Raw genomic sequence first — 17,507 nt, 5'->3', positions numbered from 1 at the left:
ACACATACTACGGTCCTGGAACACTTCTTTTTTAACACATTAGGTAAACCTGGGAAATAAAGTAATAATGCTGTCATAAAAGCCTCAGCCAAGTATTGCTTCCAAGATGCAGCTGGCAGCCCACAGTTCTGCTTGAAAACCTTCCTGCTTTGTTTTCTTGAACTGTTCGGGACAATTGGCACTTCTTCCTTAGCCGTATAAAAGAGTAAACAAGATGGCTACTGTGCACATTCCCTTAACGACTAAGCAGTGTCTGTCAAAAGCAAAAGCTAAGTCGTCTCATTACTGCTAGGAGCATTGGTACCATCTGGCGGTGAAGAATAATGAATTGATCCCATGACCTCGGACATGGGCTGCATCACGCGACATAAAATCTCAGCGCAATGATGGGCAGAGCACTGTGAGCAACATTCCGTACGACTGCGGTGCACAGCTATGAGTGCAGTTCGAACGAAAAGGGAGGCAAAGTGTGTAAAGCATAGCTAGGTACACGGGCTACTGTGACAAAGAAATAAAACTTTTTTGTTTTGATGGTCTAGGCATATTGAGAAAGTTTGCACAACTGTGTGCTTCACTAGTTCCCACTTTCATATTCACGTGAGCAGTGCTAGCATGAATTTGCAACGAAAGATTGCCACTGTGGGCCAAGCAGGACTCCCTGATCTGAGAAAGGATGAGCAGGTAGAATTCACAGAAATAGAAAAAAAAAAACTGCATGCCTGGGGTGGGACACGAGGGGCTGTCCAGAGACTAAATGTGCTTTACTTTGAGGTGCTGTACGGCACATTTCCTGGCTGCTTTTCTCATTAGTTTGTCTAGCTCCTGTTCTTCCCACTATACAACACGGTGCTTTCATCAAAAGGGAGAAGTGCATGTGCACGCTCAGCATCTCTGTGTGGATAAACCATTTCAAGTCAGTGTGCGAAACGAACACTCTGGTCAGCGCATAGCAAATCTGGCTGCAGCACACCTGCTGGTATTCCCTGGGCAGGAAGGGAAGGTCAGACCGTGCCTTGTTCAATGGCTGCAGCTGCTGGCACACAACTTCCACCTGCCCTGTGCTCAGGCGCTGCGGACAAGAGAGAAGACAAGCTTGGTTCATATCTCAAGGCATTGTTTGCTCTGCAGCAAGAACCCAATAAGAACAAACGGCATCAGCTGTATTCACCAGTCTGTCTGCACTCTATGGGTTATCAGAATCTATCAGACCGCAGCCATAAGCTATATAGGAAACGCATATGGGTTCCTTGGAAAGAAAGCTCTAAGGGAATGCTGGTGGGAAATTGTTTAGCTTTTACTATATTGGATAGCTTTCGACCCAGTCATTACGCTATGGAACTTCAATTCCTCGAGAGTGCAATAAACAATTAATTATGCTGAATTTTAATACAGCCGGTTCAAAACACGCATCAAATGCACAGAGGCTTCAGGCATCAAAAAGCAGGCTATTCACATCATCAAAACTTGATGTGGAAGTCTCTTGGTATCAGGCACCACACACACACACACACCACGACTCTTCTGCTGAAAGCAAGAGTCCATTCACCATTTGAGAGGACAAGAGGCGAGAAAGCATACTCCTGTATTTCCAAGAGAAGCACACAATAGGCTATGTGAGCTCAGGGCCACGGCTTCAGAGCCAGTGGCCAGCTGAGGCTCTCAGAGACGACACAGGGTGCGGGAGACATGCAGAGGACCACCTTTAGTGTCCGGAGCGCAGACCATCATGATCATCATCAGCCTGGCTGCGCCCACTGCAGGGCAAAGGCCTTTCCCATACTTCTCCAACTACCCCGGTCATGCGCTAATTGTGGCCATGCTGTCCCTGCAAACTTCTTAATCTCATCTGTCCACCTAACTTTCTGCCGCCCCCTGCTACCTACTGACTGACTGACTTCTCTTGGAATCCCGTCCGTAACCCTTAATGACCATCGGTTATCTTCCCTCCTCATTACATGTCCTGCCCACTTCTTTTTCTTGATTTCAACTAAGATGTCATTCCCTCGCGTTTGTTCCCTCACCCAATCGGCTCTTTTCTTATCCCTTAACGTTACCACCATCATTCTTCTTTCCATAGCTTGTTGCATCACCCTCAATTTAAGTAGAACCCTTTTCGTAAGCCTCCAGGTTTCTGCCCTGTACGTGAGTACCGGTTAGACACAGCTGTTATACACTTTTCTCTTGAGGGATAATGGCAACCTGCTGTTCATGATCTGAGAATGCCTGTCAAACGCACCCCAGCCTATTCTTATTCTTCCGATTATTTCAGTCTCATGACCTGGATCCGCAATCACTACCTGCACAAAGCAGATGTATTTCCTTACCACTTCCAGTGCCTCGCTACCTATCATAAACTGTTGTTCTCTTCTGAGACTGTTAAACACTACATTAGTTTTCTGTAGATTAATTTTTAGACCCACCCTTCTGCTTTGCCTGTCCAGGTCAGTGAGCATGCATTGCAATTGGTCCCCTGAGTTACTAAGGAAGGATATATCATCAGCAAATCGCAAGTTACTAAGGTATTCTCCCTTAACTCTTATCCCCGATTCTTCCCAATCCAGGTCTCTGAATACCTCCTGTAAACACGCTGTGAATAGCATTGGAGAGATCATATCTCCCTGCCTGACCCCTTTCTTTATTGGGATTTTGTTGCTTTCTTTATGGTGGACTACGGTGGCTGTGGAGTCGCTATAGATATCTTTCAGTATTTTTACATACGGCTCGTCTACACCCTGATTCCGTAATGCCTCCATGACTGCTGAGGTTTCGACAGAATCAAATGCTTTCTCGTAATCAATGAAAGCTATATATAAGGGTTGGTTATATTCCGCACGTTTCACTATCACCTGATTGATGATGTAAATATGGTCTATTGTGGAGTAGCCTTTACGAAATCCTGCCTGGTCCTTTGGTTGACAGAAGCCTAAGGTGTTCCTGATTCTATTTGCGATTACCTCAGTAAATACTTTGTAGGCAACGGACAGTAAGCTGATCGGTCTATAATTTATTTAGCGTTTAGCGTTAATTATGTTAGCGTTCTTACAAGATTCCGGCACGCTCGAGTTCATCAGGCATTGCGTATACAGGGTGGCCAGTTTTTCTAGAACAATCTGCCCTCATCCTTCAACAAATCTGCTGTTATCTGATCCTCCCCAGCTGCCTTCCCCCTTTGCATAGCTGCCAAGGGTTTCTTTACTTCTTCCGGTGTTACTTGCGGGATGTCAAATTCCTCTAGACTATTCCCTTTTCAATTATCGTCGTGGGTGCCACTGGTACTGTATAAATCTCTATAGAACTTCTCAGCCACTCGAACAATCTTATCCATATTAGTAATGATACTGCCATATTTGTCTTTTAACGCATACATCTGATTCTTGCCTATTCGTATAGTCGGGTACAACTTTAGAAAAAAGGGGAGGCCCCACCCAGATGACCGAAGCACAACAGCTGATCGCCTCCATGACTAAAATAGTCCCGCTCAAAAAATCTTGCTTCCGAAACGCATAATTCTAGGTATAAATAAAGACTTTGCATTTTGATGATTGGTTTAGTAGAGCAGTCATGTGCTACAGCACATGCCGGATCGCAAGAGAAAAATAACCCCGTGCCTTCTACAATGCTGCCCGTCGTCCGCTCTTTAGCTTCATTGCAAGCGACAAAAGTAGAAAGAGCAGCTCTATATGGCTTTTGCACTGGTGTACATGTACACGGCACATTTACTACTCATTTTCTGAGCTTAAAATGAACCAGTTGCTATTGAACAAGTACTTATAAAAAAACAATGCATTTATCACAACCATTACAAACCTGGGGCGAGAATACGGTCGAGGCAGGAAAGGTACAAAAATGCTTCATTCATCATTTCAAATAAATACTCTTGCTTTTAAATAGCATAAAATTGATATTTTTTTGTTGGTCCTGTGTTTTCCCAAACTTATTTTCAAGAATGTGATAGTCTTGTTTTCTTTACACCTTTTTTTTTTTTTTGCAAGCCTGCATCTTGCCAGTTTGCGCAAGGAATTCCGTGAGAGTTTTCTGCCATGGAGCCCAGCGAGGTGACATCGGAACGCAATCCTTTGATGCCGAACGAGCCTTGTGTTGCCTCGATCTCCACACCGCCAAGGAGCCTCGACAAGAACATGAGTGGCCACATCCTGAACATCGTAAGAAGCCAACGAACACTGACACCAAGGACGACATAGGGGAAATTACTTGTGCTTAATAAATGAAATAAAGAAACGATAAATTAATGGAAGTTAAAGTGGAGGAAAAAACAGCTTGCCGCAGGTGGGAACCGAACCCACAACCTTGCGGGCAAGTTGTTTTTTCATTCACTTTAACTTTCATTAATTTATCGTTTCTTTATTTCATTTATTAAGCACAAATTCCCAATGGGCATTGAAACTCCCTCGGACGTCCGGATAAGATCCTGACGTCTAAGTCCTAGAGCAGTCGTCCTGGGGACATCAAGTGGATATCATTCTCGGACTAATTTCAACATCCACTTCTTATCCTCCTGCGGACATCCTTAAGTCATTCGTGCTGGACATTCGCCAATGTCCTGAGCAGGACTTCATTCGGACATGAGTGACGAACTGCTCCGTTGCTGAGCATTTCTGCACCTGAACCGGCCTTGAGTTCATTCAAGCTAACCACAGCTAACTTTGTTCAGTAGGGGCATCAACATTTGTCGGCGAAATATCAATGAGTGCTCAAACATGCAGCATAAAATAAACCAAATTCGATCGAATTCTACCCGCCCATGGGATTTTTTTCTTCTGGTGGAAAGCATACAGGTACCCACGGAGGCAGGTTAGTGGACTGGTTCTAAAGCACAGCGTGATCGTAAAAGCTACCAAGCTTGTGTGACCGTCTGATTATTATTACTTGGAGAGCCACAGAAACATTCCTGTGCTTACAGTGTTCACACGTTATCAAGCATATCCTTTTAGGACCATCACGCTCACCAGATATCGATGTGACCAGAGACCGACTGTCCCATTGTATAGTTGACGTCCATTTACGACGCTTTTCAAATAATAATTAACAGCAGCCGCTCATTTGGAAACTTCAGAAATATTTGTATCATCTCTAAACATGCAGAAAACGCGTCGCAAGCATACCCATTATGCTACCAGCGCGATCTTTTCTGAAGCTTAGCATACCCTGCATTTTTTTTTTTTGCGGGAGACTATTTCTTTTTATCGTGCGGGGCATTCTTCTGGCAGTATTTTTCGAAGTGTGGATCGGCAGAATTTCACTGATGGCATTAACCCTGTTTTTGTTTACACTGCTGTTGTGACAGTTAACAACACAATAATAATTTCCAGTCATCCGACGAGGCGCCGTCGGAAACAAGAGACGTTTCGCGCGCAGTGCGATCTAAGCACAGGCGCGACCTTGAATGGAAGCGGCGAAAACGTACACCTGTGGGAGGTGCAATCGTTTGCCAGGAGAGAAACGAGCGCCATGCGAGCGCTGGCGTCTAGGATGAAGCTTGGCGTGCGAAAAAGGCTAGAAGGCGAGTGTTTTGCGCGTTTATTGTGAGTGCATAGGCACCATTTTCAGTTGTCACTACTGCTGCGCAAGGTGCTCAAGGCTGTTGTTTCTTTCTCCTGGGCTCCTGGCCGGGTTGGCCCCGCAGAAAAGGTAAGCTGAAGCGTGCCTGGACATTATACCACACTATGTGTTGTCGGTTTGGTCTACAGGCCACATATGCACAGTAGTTCGCGTGAGTGGCTTTCTTTTAGTCGCATATATGCAAGGAGGTGCTGCTGTATGCGATTGCTTGTGGTCGCATATGTCGCTGGGAGCTGCTACTCACTATTAATACTCTGTCGCGCGTGTTAAGTATGCAGAGAGCTCGCAAGATATTTGCTGAAGAGACAGCAGCACGGGAGACGAAGAAATTCTTTCAACTTCTCCATTCTCCGTGCACAGGGCAGGAGTGTTCTCCGACCAGTCCATCTGTTGTTTCGCAGTCTTTGTGCAAACGGTTGGAAACTGTACCTTGTGTTAACGTGAACGAAATCGTTCAGAAACCCGAGTCTTCAGAATATGACACACTTTCAGAAGACTCCACATTCTGTGACCGCGATTACTCCGGGCGATTGAGATTCGGTGTGGATGGCTTTTGACTTCGTGAGTCAGGCAGCAATGTATGCATATTTAATTTCTATAGTCCCACATGATAAAATTTAAAATTTTTATATTAGCTGGTGAGATTGTAAATGTGGCATTTAATACAAGTAATACTTCGGGATCTCCTAAACATGACTACTGGCTTGTAAATGCCTAAACATCTAGCACAGCTGTATAATTAGCTTTTACCCCACCGTCAAGGCATCTAATTACTAACGAAATCCTAAAGGTAGCAGCTTTGCAACCTAGGCTAATTTGGAGCAAAATTTTAAAATATGCACACTGTCAGGTGATTGTAAGTTTACACTACTCACATTAAACAAACTAGAATCATAGAACAGTGTTTGCAGTCTTTTGCTTCGTAAATTGGTAACTCGTTCCTTGGAAGAAATATTTTTATTTTTGTTTTGGCGTGGCTGTTGCAGGCGGGTAATTTTTGAGCTCACAGTCAGGTTTCTTATGGATTTATTATGTATCTTTCCTAGTACAAAATAGGTGTTTTGCCACATTATAGTGGTAACAACGTTGATATTTTATTACTGGTCACAGTTTTTGAACTTGTTCAAGCATGTGCTCTTTCTTCAGATGCGTTATGCCATTGTTGAATTCACCAAAACTGATGAAGTGGAAGCTGTTCCTACAAGTTGGATCCCCGACGACAGGGGTTGGTGGCCAACTCACGCAAAGCCCGAAAAGCTTACTTCAATGGTGAAAAAAACCACACCCCGTGGAATCAACATGGAAACAGTTTGACATTTCTGAAGAAGTGTTATTGGTAGGAGCTATGTTTTGGTATGATGATTTTTTAGAACAAAATGAGGGTCAAAACTTGACCATTGCATTGTCATTTCTTGTTCAGCCACATACGATCATGCACGTAAAAAGCTGAATAAAAGTCAGTTCACATCGGACCTGAGCAGTGACCCTGACATGGTTCAAAAAAGACGCCGCCGAGCACCATTTATATACACGGACTCGGATTAAAGTGTCTCGCAACCTTCTCCAAGCTCTCTGAATCAGCTGCGAATCCCAGAGGTTCCTGAAGATTTTCCGCAGAGAGAGGTAAATGTAGTCACTACAGCTTTGTAACGCAAAAAATATAGCTGCTGTAAATAAAATATAATGATTACTTTATTCGTACGATTGTGCCCCTTTAAAGCCTTCTTGTAATTTATGATTGCTTGCTCTGCCTAACATCTGTGAATGTGTCCCATGTTTTGTCTATCTATGCAAGAGAGGTCTTTGGGGACAACAGTGCCATTCAGGTTCTATGAGCCTGAGTTCATTTGCTGTTTCCAAGGTATTGCTAGAATTTGAAAAAAAGGCACGGTCCAAATAATTTAGGTCTCAGCTGTGTGATATTTTAGGTGTGAGGATTTCCAGTACCTTTATGTTCCTTAGTCATTACTGAATGTAGTGAAATGTGATAGCGTACTGATTGCCAACTTTTTTTTTTTTCTTGGACTGGACGAGCCTCATCTCGCGACTCATTCACGCTAATGAAACAGTGAATGGCTGTGCTCTCTTCATGTCTCGTATTCCATGTGGCATTCTGCGCTTTTTTTTGCATGCTCCCTGATGTTAAGGTCAAGAATAAGTGTATTGTAGTGAAACAAGTGTGCCATGCTTTCGAAGTACACTGAGGGCTACACCTGGTCCTGCCTACCTTGATGTTTCTAAATATATATTACCGATAGTGGTCCTTAGTAGACGTTTTTCATTTCATATATTGAAGCCTTAAAGGCCCGGAGGCATTACATAAGGTGGGGCAAACAAAGTGTGAGGAACTGTTCATCATGCAAAGGAGGGAAAAGAGGAAGAAAAGATAGACGAAGAACAGAATAGGAAACAACGCTAAGGAGGGAACTGAGCAAGTGGTACTATCATCAAAATCACTGTAAAAAACTATAAAATACAACAAAATACATACTACATAAATACTACTAAATACATACTATGCATGAGAACGAATCACTATCAATTGATTACTTAAAAGGGGTCAAGTAGCAAATGCATTTTTAACAAACCCTTCTAGGTGCAGTGGATTGTTAGTTTCTCATGTTCTTATATTATGTGATCTCATTTCACTCTTGTAGCACTTGGGGGCTGGAAATTTTAATGTACTGCTGTAAAAGCTGTCACCTGCAGCCTTTGTCTTCATTTGTGGTAATAAGTTGACATTTATTATAATGCAGGACGGTCACATGCATTCTGTCTCTGAATCTTATAGGTTTGCAGTATCTTGTCTCGTGACCAGTTCTGTGTTTGAATACTTGTAACACTTGCATTACTAGCGGCTCTCTGTATTAAATCGAGCTCTTGTAATAGAAATGAATAAAAATATATGTGAAAGTGATTGTCTCTGCATTTTATGTAAACTTAGCTTGCTTTGGAATCTGTGTTCCATGGGTGCAAGTTGTATTTTCATTGGTACATGTCAGTACTGCATCACCTTTGCAGCAGAGATCCTAAAGAAGGCCAATGTTTACGCTAATTGTGCTAATCAGCTCATTTAAATAAAAATTAACATCCTGTAGATATCCCTTAATGGTCCACGTTCGTCGTACAGATGTTTGATGGATGTTTAGCAATGAAAACAAACAAATTCTTGTGTCCGTGGAACATCCGTATATACGTTATATACAACCGCGGGACACCCCTCATACTGCCAATTAGTATGCACCTGGTAGTCCTGTGGATGTCCGCCGTACGCCCTTAGGTGATCTGCGGACGTCCTATGGATGACAAAGATATCCAGAATCGGTAGTCCAGTGGAAGTCCAGAGGAGTTCAAATGCCCATTGGTTAAATAATTTCCTCTATGTTGTCCTTGGTGTTGGTGTCCTTGGCTTCCTATGATATGACTAATAAAAATTGGGCCCCTCGGTTAACCCCCTTCCTACATCCTGAATAGTGATTCAGGCAACATGATCCTCCATTGCTACACGTACAGTAAAACCTCGTTAAACCGTGCCCGCTTAAATAGTAGTTTCGTTTTAAAAGTAGTAAAGTCAAATGCCTGACTCAGTGGCCGTTGAATGTAATGTGTTTTCTATCCGCATAAACCGTACCAGGTTATTGCGTACGTATCGATTAACACATAGTGGTTACACTTTTTGTCGCGCAAATACGGCGGTGCGTCGTCTCGATGTGGCCGCCCGACAGAACAAGCCTCAGAGATCGGAACAGCGGCCCCCAAGCGCCCTGTGCGTTTGCGCGTGAAGCTACATCAACATCATTTCGGCGCCGTGCCAGAGAGCGTTTTTCTGGCGTCGTGCAAGTGAGGACTTGCGTCATGGCGAAGCTCAGATAAAAAAGACGCCGGGTGCTCAGCATAGAAGAAAAATTAGGCATCATTCGTACTATCGAACGCGACATGAAGTCGCCGCTGGCACGCGTCAGGCATCTACTGTTGACTACGGTGTGTGGCATTTGGAATGCGAAGTTGTTGCTCGGCAGCACCTCTGCGACCACGAAGAGATGTCAGCTACGAGGTTCGATTTTTTGCCATCGTTGCCTCTGTGGTTGCCGAAGTCTCAACTAGCGACAGTGATGAGGACAACACGGAAAGCGACAGCACGGGCGATTCAGACCCGACAGTGGCAGAGGCTGCGCGATGCGTCGGCCTCGTGAATGCAATCGTCACGACGAGAACAGCACCCCGCAATGAAAAAGGTGCCCCGCGACTTCTGCAGCACTACCGCCAGCGTGCACAGAGAATATGAAACGCCAACAAGCAATCTGCCATGCAAATGTTTGCCGAGAAGAGTGGGCTGGCTGAAAAGCTGGCTCGCAGATTCAGTAAGTTTAAGGCCGCTGTCGTCGCTGCTAGGCCTCCACGGCATCCATCGAAAATAACACTTTTGTCGCACGAATTGAATAAATAATGCATGGTTTTTTTTCCCTTTCATCACACTTTCTTCGAGTTCTGTTTCTGACAGGTAAGTGGGCGATCTCATGCTATTTCGGTTAAGCAGTACTACCGTTTAGTACGTACTTCTTCCGAGCTCCGGCCAACTAAGGTTTAACGAGGTTTCACTGTATTGGCATAATAGGGAGCCCGAATGCAGTGTGGAGGACAATACCAAGTTTGTCGCCGAGATGCTCAGTGTCAGCGAAAGCACAGTGTTAAAGGTGACGAGAGAGGTCAAAGCGTCACATATTACGGGTGGCAAAATGTCGACACCCTCGCGGAAGCACCCATGAAATGTGGAGAAAAGAAGAGACAGCACGAAGTATGACAGCTTTACGTTATGTGCGCTGAGGTCATGTGTGCACGATTTCTTTCCCTTCAATGAGATACCGACGGTCGAGAAGATAACTAACGAGTTCTCGAAGCGTATGGATCTCCCAAAACTGAAGCGGTGTACTGTGCATCACCTGCTTGTCGAGATCGGATTCAAGCACGAGAAGAGGAGCTGCAGTTCACGGCTTATCGACCGGGATGACATCGCTGAATGGTGGAATCGCTACCTTCTTGACATGGGAGTGCTACCGGGCCGAAAGATCTTTTTCCTGGACATGACGTGGCTGACGGCAGGACATACTCGATCGATTGTGCGGACAGACACTGTGATGCAGAAGCGCGGATGCCTGTATGCTCAAGCAAATGGCCTGTCGATGGGTCTGAAACAACCTTCAGGAAAAGGGCAGCGCCTGACTGTGACACACATCGGCAGCGAGGATGGCTTCGTCAGTGGCTGCTTGGATATATTCCGAGGCCAAAAAATAGGCGACTACCACGAAGAAATGGACAGCAATCGCTTCATGGGATGGTTCAATGATGTTCTGCAGAAGTTGCCAGCTGCTAGCATCATTGTTTTGGACAATGCACCTTACCATACCCGGCGAGAAGAGAAATTGCCGACAGCAGGTTGGAAGAAGGAAAAAATACAGGAGTGGCTCAAAAGCAAAAACATCACCTACAGTGAAAGGATGGTGAAAAAGCAGCTGCTTGAGTTGGTTGCATCTGTACAGCCCACTTTCTGAGCTACACATAGACAATGCAGCTGAAAGCGCCGGTTGCATTGTACTCGGGCTCCCACCATACCACTGCAAATTTAATCCTATAGAGCTTGTGTGGGAAAAGGTGAAAAATGGCATCGCTGTGCACAACAGAGACTTCAAGCTGTCCACCGTCGAATATGTGAAGGGAAAAAAATCAAGCACGTAACGGCAGAAGACTGGAGGAAGAACATTCACCACGTGATGGACATGGAGGCGAAGTTCAGGCTTGACATGTCTGGGAATGACCAAATCCAACCCATCATCATGCAAATGGGTGAAGATGACACTGAAGAAAGCGCTGCACTGCGAGCTGTTCTGCATTTAGCCACTCGACGAAGCATAACAGCTTCTTATTAACGAAAGAACTGCCCTTATTAGGGCTACAAAAATTTTGCTAGTGGGTTTGCAGCAGCCAACCATCCTCCTGTGATCTCTCAAATAAATAAGCAGTTCATTTGGTGACATATTCCTTTTAATGGAAGCTCAATTCTGAAAAAGCAATGTCCTGAACAGATTGTGCTCAATTTAAGTACGGGCATGGAAACATGCTTAAATGCTGGAAAATCTGAATGGAAATACAATTATTAACCCTGAATAACTATGTGGGGCCCAAAATGTTCATTCGGCAGCTACTGCCGAGCTTGACACAAAAAAGCAGTAGTCAACGCGACATTGACAGCCACTCTTAGCAGCCTGCAAACCCAAGCACATTCGTGTGGTCGCATTGTTTCTTTTGGTTATCTGGCTCAAGCAAACAATGCGAAGAGAAAAGTTATAAAACATCATTGTCTTAGTGAGGTCCAAAGTGCTCACTAGGGCAGCCATTCTCGAATTGACAGGCCCTATGGTGAAGTATCAGCAGTCGAGGCGAAATTGACTGCTAATGTTGGCAGCCTACATGTCCAAAGGAAAACAATAGCAGTCGTGTTGGAGCCATCGTCAAGCTTTACATGCCCCTAAATGCCAATACATGCAGCCAAGCAATAACAAAAACACACCGTTGGCTCGGTTTACACCACCGCACAGTCATTTTTAATTTCATCAAGCCACTTGAACAAATAAGAGCAATGCAGAGCAACATGCCCCTGTTAGGCGGCCTGCTTCCAGGTAGTTGTGCTGCCCTTACTGTTCTTTCCAGCCTGTTGAGGTGAATAATGCCAAGGTGAGAAGGACCAAAATACTGTATTGGGCAGCCACCATCGAGCATGACGGGCCCTGTCATGAAATAACAGTAATTGGGGCACGCTTGAAAGGCAACTTTAGCAGTCTGCATTTCAAAGCGCAGTCATGCATAGCTATTGTTGGTGAAACAGCAGTAGTCAACGCGAAATCGACAGCCACTGTTGGCAGTTTGCATGCAAAAGCACATTCGTGTAGTCGCATTGTTTATTTTGGTTATCTGGCTCAGGCAAGTAATGCAAATAAGAGAACAATTATCAAACATCATTAGCTTAATGAGGCCTAAGATACTCGTTTGGGTAGCTACTAACAGCAGTAGTCGAGGGCACGCTTGAAAGGCACCTTTAGCAGTCTGCATTTCAAAGCGCACTCATGTGATAGTCATTGCTTGTAAAACAGCAATAATCAACATGAAATTGACAGCCACTGTTAGCAGCTTGCATGCCAAAGCCTATTCATGTGGTTTCATTATTTATTTTGGTTATCTGGCTTAGGCAAGTAATGCGAATAAGAGAATAATTATGAAGTTGAGAGTATGATGGAAGCCCGTCTGGTCGGGATGATGCATACTTAAAAGGAAGAGGTCTGAACACCGACCAAAAACTGTTTAAAATAGTTATTTACGTTTTGGCTCCCCCACGGGAGCCTTGTTCACAATGCACACATTCCCTCCTGGAAACTTAGACATGAGCTCGTGCATGTGAAAGATCCTTTGAAAAAGGACAAGTTTCCAGGCGTGGTGCATGTCATTCCGTGTGCGGACTGTCAGCATGTCTACGTCGGTGAAACCGGCAACTTCAAAACAAGACTTAAGCAACACATGAATGACGTCCATAAATGACACGTTGCATCGAATGCCTTGGCCGAACACTGCGCAGCCACATCACATAAGATTATCTGGGAGAAATCTCGTGTGATTGCCAAGGAACGAAGTCATTCTTCGCGTCTTTATCTTGAGTCCCTAATCATCCAAACCACAGCACACACTCCTAATCGCAACAAAGGCAATCTGCCGCCCATGTATGCCAGGTGCCTTAGTCATGTTTTGAGACACACATAAAAAGGGGCGCCAGCTCTGCTGCTTCTTTCATTGTGAACAAGGCTCCCGTGGGGGAGCCGAAAAGTAAATAACTATTTTAAACAATTTTTGGTCGGTGTTCAGACCTCTTCCTTTTAAGAGAATAATTATTAAACATCATTAGCTTTGTGAGGCCCAAAATACCTATTAATAGCAGTAGTCAAGGGCACACTTGAAAAGGCAACATTAGCAGTCTGTACTTCAAAGTGCAGTCATGCCGTAGCCTTTGTTTAATTTCTTTATCTGACTGGGCAAGTAACACGAATGCAAGCACAATTATTCACCCTGAATAGCTCTGTTAGCATTGTTTGTACTAAAGAATGCTGAGTAAAGTTGAATATTTTATTGAGGCAATTATTTAACTCACAAGCCATCGGCATCGCGGTGGACGGCCAGCTTCAGACAATGACATTTATGAAGTAATAAATGGTGAAAGTTGCAAAAGCTCTCAGTGCACTGCTTTGCTGGGCTCCATTCACTGAAAAATGTCTTTGCATCGACGAAAGCGTAAGACAGGAAATCAGACCCCACTGCACAATGTTATTCGTGTTGAACATTTTTACCTTCATATGTGATGGGCAGCGAAACCGTCTGCTTACTAAGACTGAATGCATGAAAAATGCAAGATCATAGCAAGGTGTTCTTTCGCAATATGCAGCCTTTCATGTGCACTTCTGGCGAGCTGCCACATGCACTGATGCATAAACATGAACAGAGGTAAGAGGCAAAGTTGCTGTGCAACCTACATGACGCTTTTAAGAAAATGTATCTCTAAACCTTTCTGTTTTCATAGGCGATCAAAATTTCTTTTGAACGAGTTGGTTAATCACATTGCAGCAACAACACAAGAAGCAAGGACAGAAAACACAGCGAGTAGGCAGATTGAGAAGACGAGGTAGGCCAGTAAGAAAGGTTTTAATGAGATGGAAGAGGCCAGCCGTGCTGTTTACAGGAGTTAGTGCTTTGAATGAGATGGTTTATGAAAATGCGCAAAAAGACTGCTGAAAGAAATTTCGCAAAAACAAATGCTAATATAAACTAAAAGGCCAGATATAAGAGTAAGCACAAACACGCATGGAAGCAGGCATATATTCACACAGATATGCGAAAACTAAGAAAATCTCAAATATAAAGAAACAGGGGAAATAAATTAGATGAATGCAAGAAAATATACACACACACATTTACGAACAGGTGCAGGTAGAGGTATCAGGAGCTCGTTTACAAGCTGCTGTGCCTAACTTCTCGTATTCTTTTCTTTTTGGTTTTTTTTACCATTCTCTTAGCATTGTATTAGGAATTTTTAATAGCAAAATATCCAGAGAATCGAAAAGCAGTACGGAGTTGTGTTTGGGAAAGCATATTGAGCGCTGGCAGCCGACCTTATGCGTGATTGTGTCACAGTACGCATTCTACAGGTTGCGCGTGCAGGGAGGGGGCGCAATCGGAGATATTTTGTTCGATACGTGTTCTGTTCGGTTGCTGCAACGTCACAGAGTGGCAGTATGCAAAATTTGTGACAGCAGGGCGGAGAGAGCAGCCAATCAGGAAGCGGTGACCTCCCCAAAAGTTTACTTCCGTCGTTTGTCGTCTGCTTGCAGACAGTATACAACAAAACGAAATGTTTCTCGTCTTCCAAATGAATGAAATCTTTATCTAAAAAAATGTATTTTTTTCTTCTCAAGCCTAAACACGTTTTCAAATAGTAGTACATGTGACTACTGCAATTTGTAACTATTAGTTTCTTTGCGTTGTCCCTAGGTGGTGTCGCACACAGCGAGAAGAAAAAAGAAAAAGAAACGACGGGAAAAGTGGCGCACTTTTCAAGAGGCAGCGACAACATTCCAGTGACTCGCTGGCACCGATGATGGGGTCGATTTCTCTGTACAACCAACGAATTATTTGTTTCGAGAAACAAAAACAACGCCGGAATTCACTTTCTGCCATTTCTTCAAACGCGTTTTGCACCGCCACCCGGTCTCCTCCTTCCTCTAGAAACGCCAGTGCAACAAGCTAAGTTCTCAATGGAAGCGCCAGTTTTCTTGAATTAAACTATGGATTGGATCCAAACGTGCCATGCTGCAGCCGCCGGTGGGATCCAATCCAATCCACCACACACGCCATGCGAAGCCGTATGATCGCTCCAAACTTCCCAGCTCCCGTAGGGTTCGGCGCCTAGCAGACGAAATGCTCGGTGGGAGGATGATTGACAGGAGCGTGTCGTCATTTTTACGTCACCAGAAACGTGGCCACGCCCCGCAGCTGACGACTACGGCGTGGAGTAGGCCAATCGCGTGCACCAGTAACCGAACGAGCGTGCCGAACAACCATCTCCGATCGTGCCCTGGTGGACAGCAATCAGTCGACGGTGCTACACAATGCTCGAGCGCCATCGCTAGACGCTAGGCTATCTCACTGCTGACAACGATCGTTCACGCTAAGTTGACGGCAACCAATCTTTGCGTTGGAGGCTTCTTTTGCAAATATTTTCTGTTGAGTCACTCGTAGGTTTGTTTCATGCACACATGCTTTTCTCATTTCTCCTGAGAATGGTTTTGCTCCATCACATCACCACACAGTACATAAACACACCCGCCCCTAACAGAAAGCACCAGACATTGGCAAGCTTTCCTCATCGTAACTTCACTCGGGAGTGAAACAAAACAACATAGAACAAACACGCAGGATGTCTGTTTGTAGCGGTGTGTCGCCGCGGGATGCTGCTTTCAGGCTAAGCGTAGAGCAGCATCAGCGATGCTCGCTGCAATGTTTCTTCACCGGATCACGACTCAGAATATGACTTCATGATGTGGAAGCTCGGGCGAGTTGGTGATTCAATATCGACATGTTTGCACCGCGCAAAAGAGGAAAGACTGAAGGAAGAACACAACACAGTGACTGTGTTGTGCTCTTCCTTCAGTCCTCGTTTTTTGCGCTGTGGAAACATGGCTCAGAATAAACACACACGGCACAAATGGTGCATTGTAAGCTCGCAGTAATATTTCCGGCATGCTAACCATCACAAACAGTTCGGGAATTCACTCTGACGAGGGGCTGACGCACACAGCCGACGAGACTAGGGCCATTTCGAAGCGCGGCGGCCATCTTCTCCGTCGGCGGGGTCACCGTCCGTTTGGCTCATAACGTCAGCCCAGAGTGCGCGCCCATTGGTGGATGCTTATGGCATCCGCCTCGGAGAAGTAAACGCCCCTTTTTTTTCTAAAGTTGTACCCAATGAGAGTTTCTTCTTCACTGCTTTTAGGCTTCCTCCGTTTTGGAGAGCATGCTCAAATCTATCCATATTATACTTCCTTATGTCAGCTATCTTACGTTTGTTGATTAACTTTGAAAGTTCTGCGAGTTCTATTCTAGCTGTAGGATTTGAAGCTTTCATACATTGGCGTTTCTTAATCAGATCTATGGTCTCCTGCGATAGCTTACCGGTATCCTGTCTAATGAAGTTACCACCGACTTCTATTGCACACGTCTTAATGATGCCCATAAGATTGTCATTCATTGCTACAACACTAAGGTCCTCTTCCCGAGTTAAATCTGAATACCTGTTTTGTAGCTTGATCCGGAATTCACCTATTTTCCCTCTTACCGCTAACTCATTGATCGGCTTCTTAAGTACCAGTTTCTTCCTTTCCCTCCTCAGGTCTAGGCTAATTCAAGATCTTACCATCCTATGGTCACTGCAGTGCACCTTGCCGAGCACGTCCACATATTGTATGATGCCAGAGTTCGCGCAAAGTATGAACTGTATTTCATTTTTGGTCTCGCCATTCAAACTCCTGCACGTCCACTTTCGGTTATCCCACTTGCGGAAGAAGGTATTCATTATCCGAAAATTATTCTGTTCTGCGAACTCTACTAATAACTCTCCCCTGCTAGTCCTAGAACCTATGCCATATTCCCCCACTGACTTGTCTCCAGCCTGCTTCTTGCCTACCCTGGCATTGAAGTCGCCCATCAGTATAGTGTATTTTGTTTTGACTTTACCCATCGCCAATTCCACGTCTTCATAAAAGCTTTCGACTTCCTGGTCATCATGACTGCATGTAGGGGCATAGACTTGTACCACCTTCAATTTGTACCTCTTA

General features: G+C 44.6%; 1 protein-coding gene across 6 annotated transcripts in view; it reads right to left on the bottom strand.

Moving 5' to 3' along the window:
- The window catches only part of AspRS-m (aspartyl-tRNA synthetase, mitochondrial), a 319,354-nt gene that overhangs the window by 209,171 nt on the left and 92,676 nt on the right, over positions 1-17,507 (bottom strand). For all 6 annotated transcript variants that reach the window (XM_070528489.1, XM_070528490.1, XM_070528486.1 and 3 more), the window contains one exon: positions 971-1,069. In XM_070528489.1, the coding sequence (XP_070384590.1) occupies positions 971-1,069 (99 nt within the window). The remainder of the gene's footprint in view (positions 1-970; positions 1,070-17,507) is intronic.

This window comes from Dermacentor albipictus, unplaced genomic scaffold (genome assembly GCF_038994185.2).
Source record: "Dermacentor albipictus isolate Rhodes 1998 colony unplaced genomic scaffold, USDA_Dalb.pri_finalv2 scaffold_12, whole genome shotgun sequence".
Taxonomy (NCBI): domain Eukaryota; kingdom Metazoa; phylum Arthropoda; class Arachnida; order Ixodida; family Ixodidae; genus Dermacentor; species Dermacentor albipictus.
This window is presented reverse-complemented; position numbering and strand designations above follow the sequence as displayed.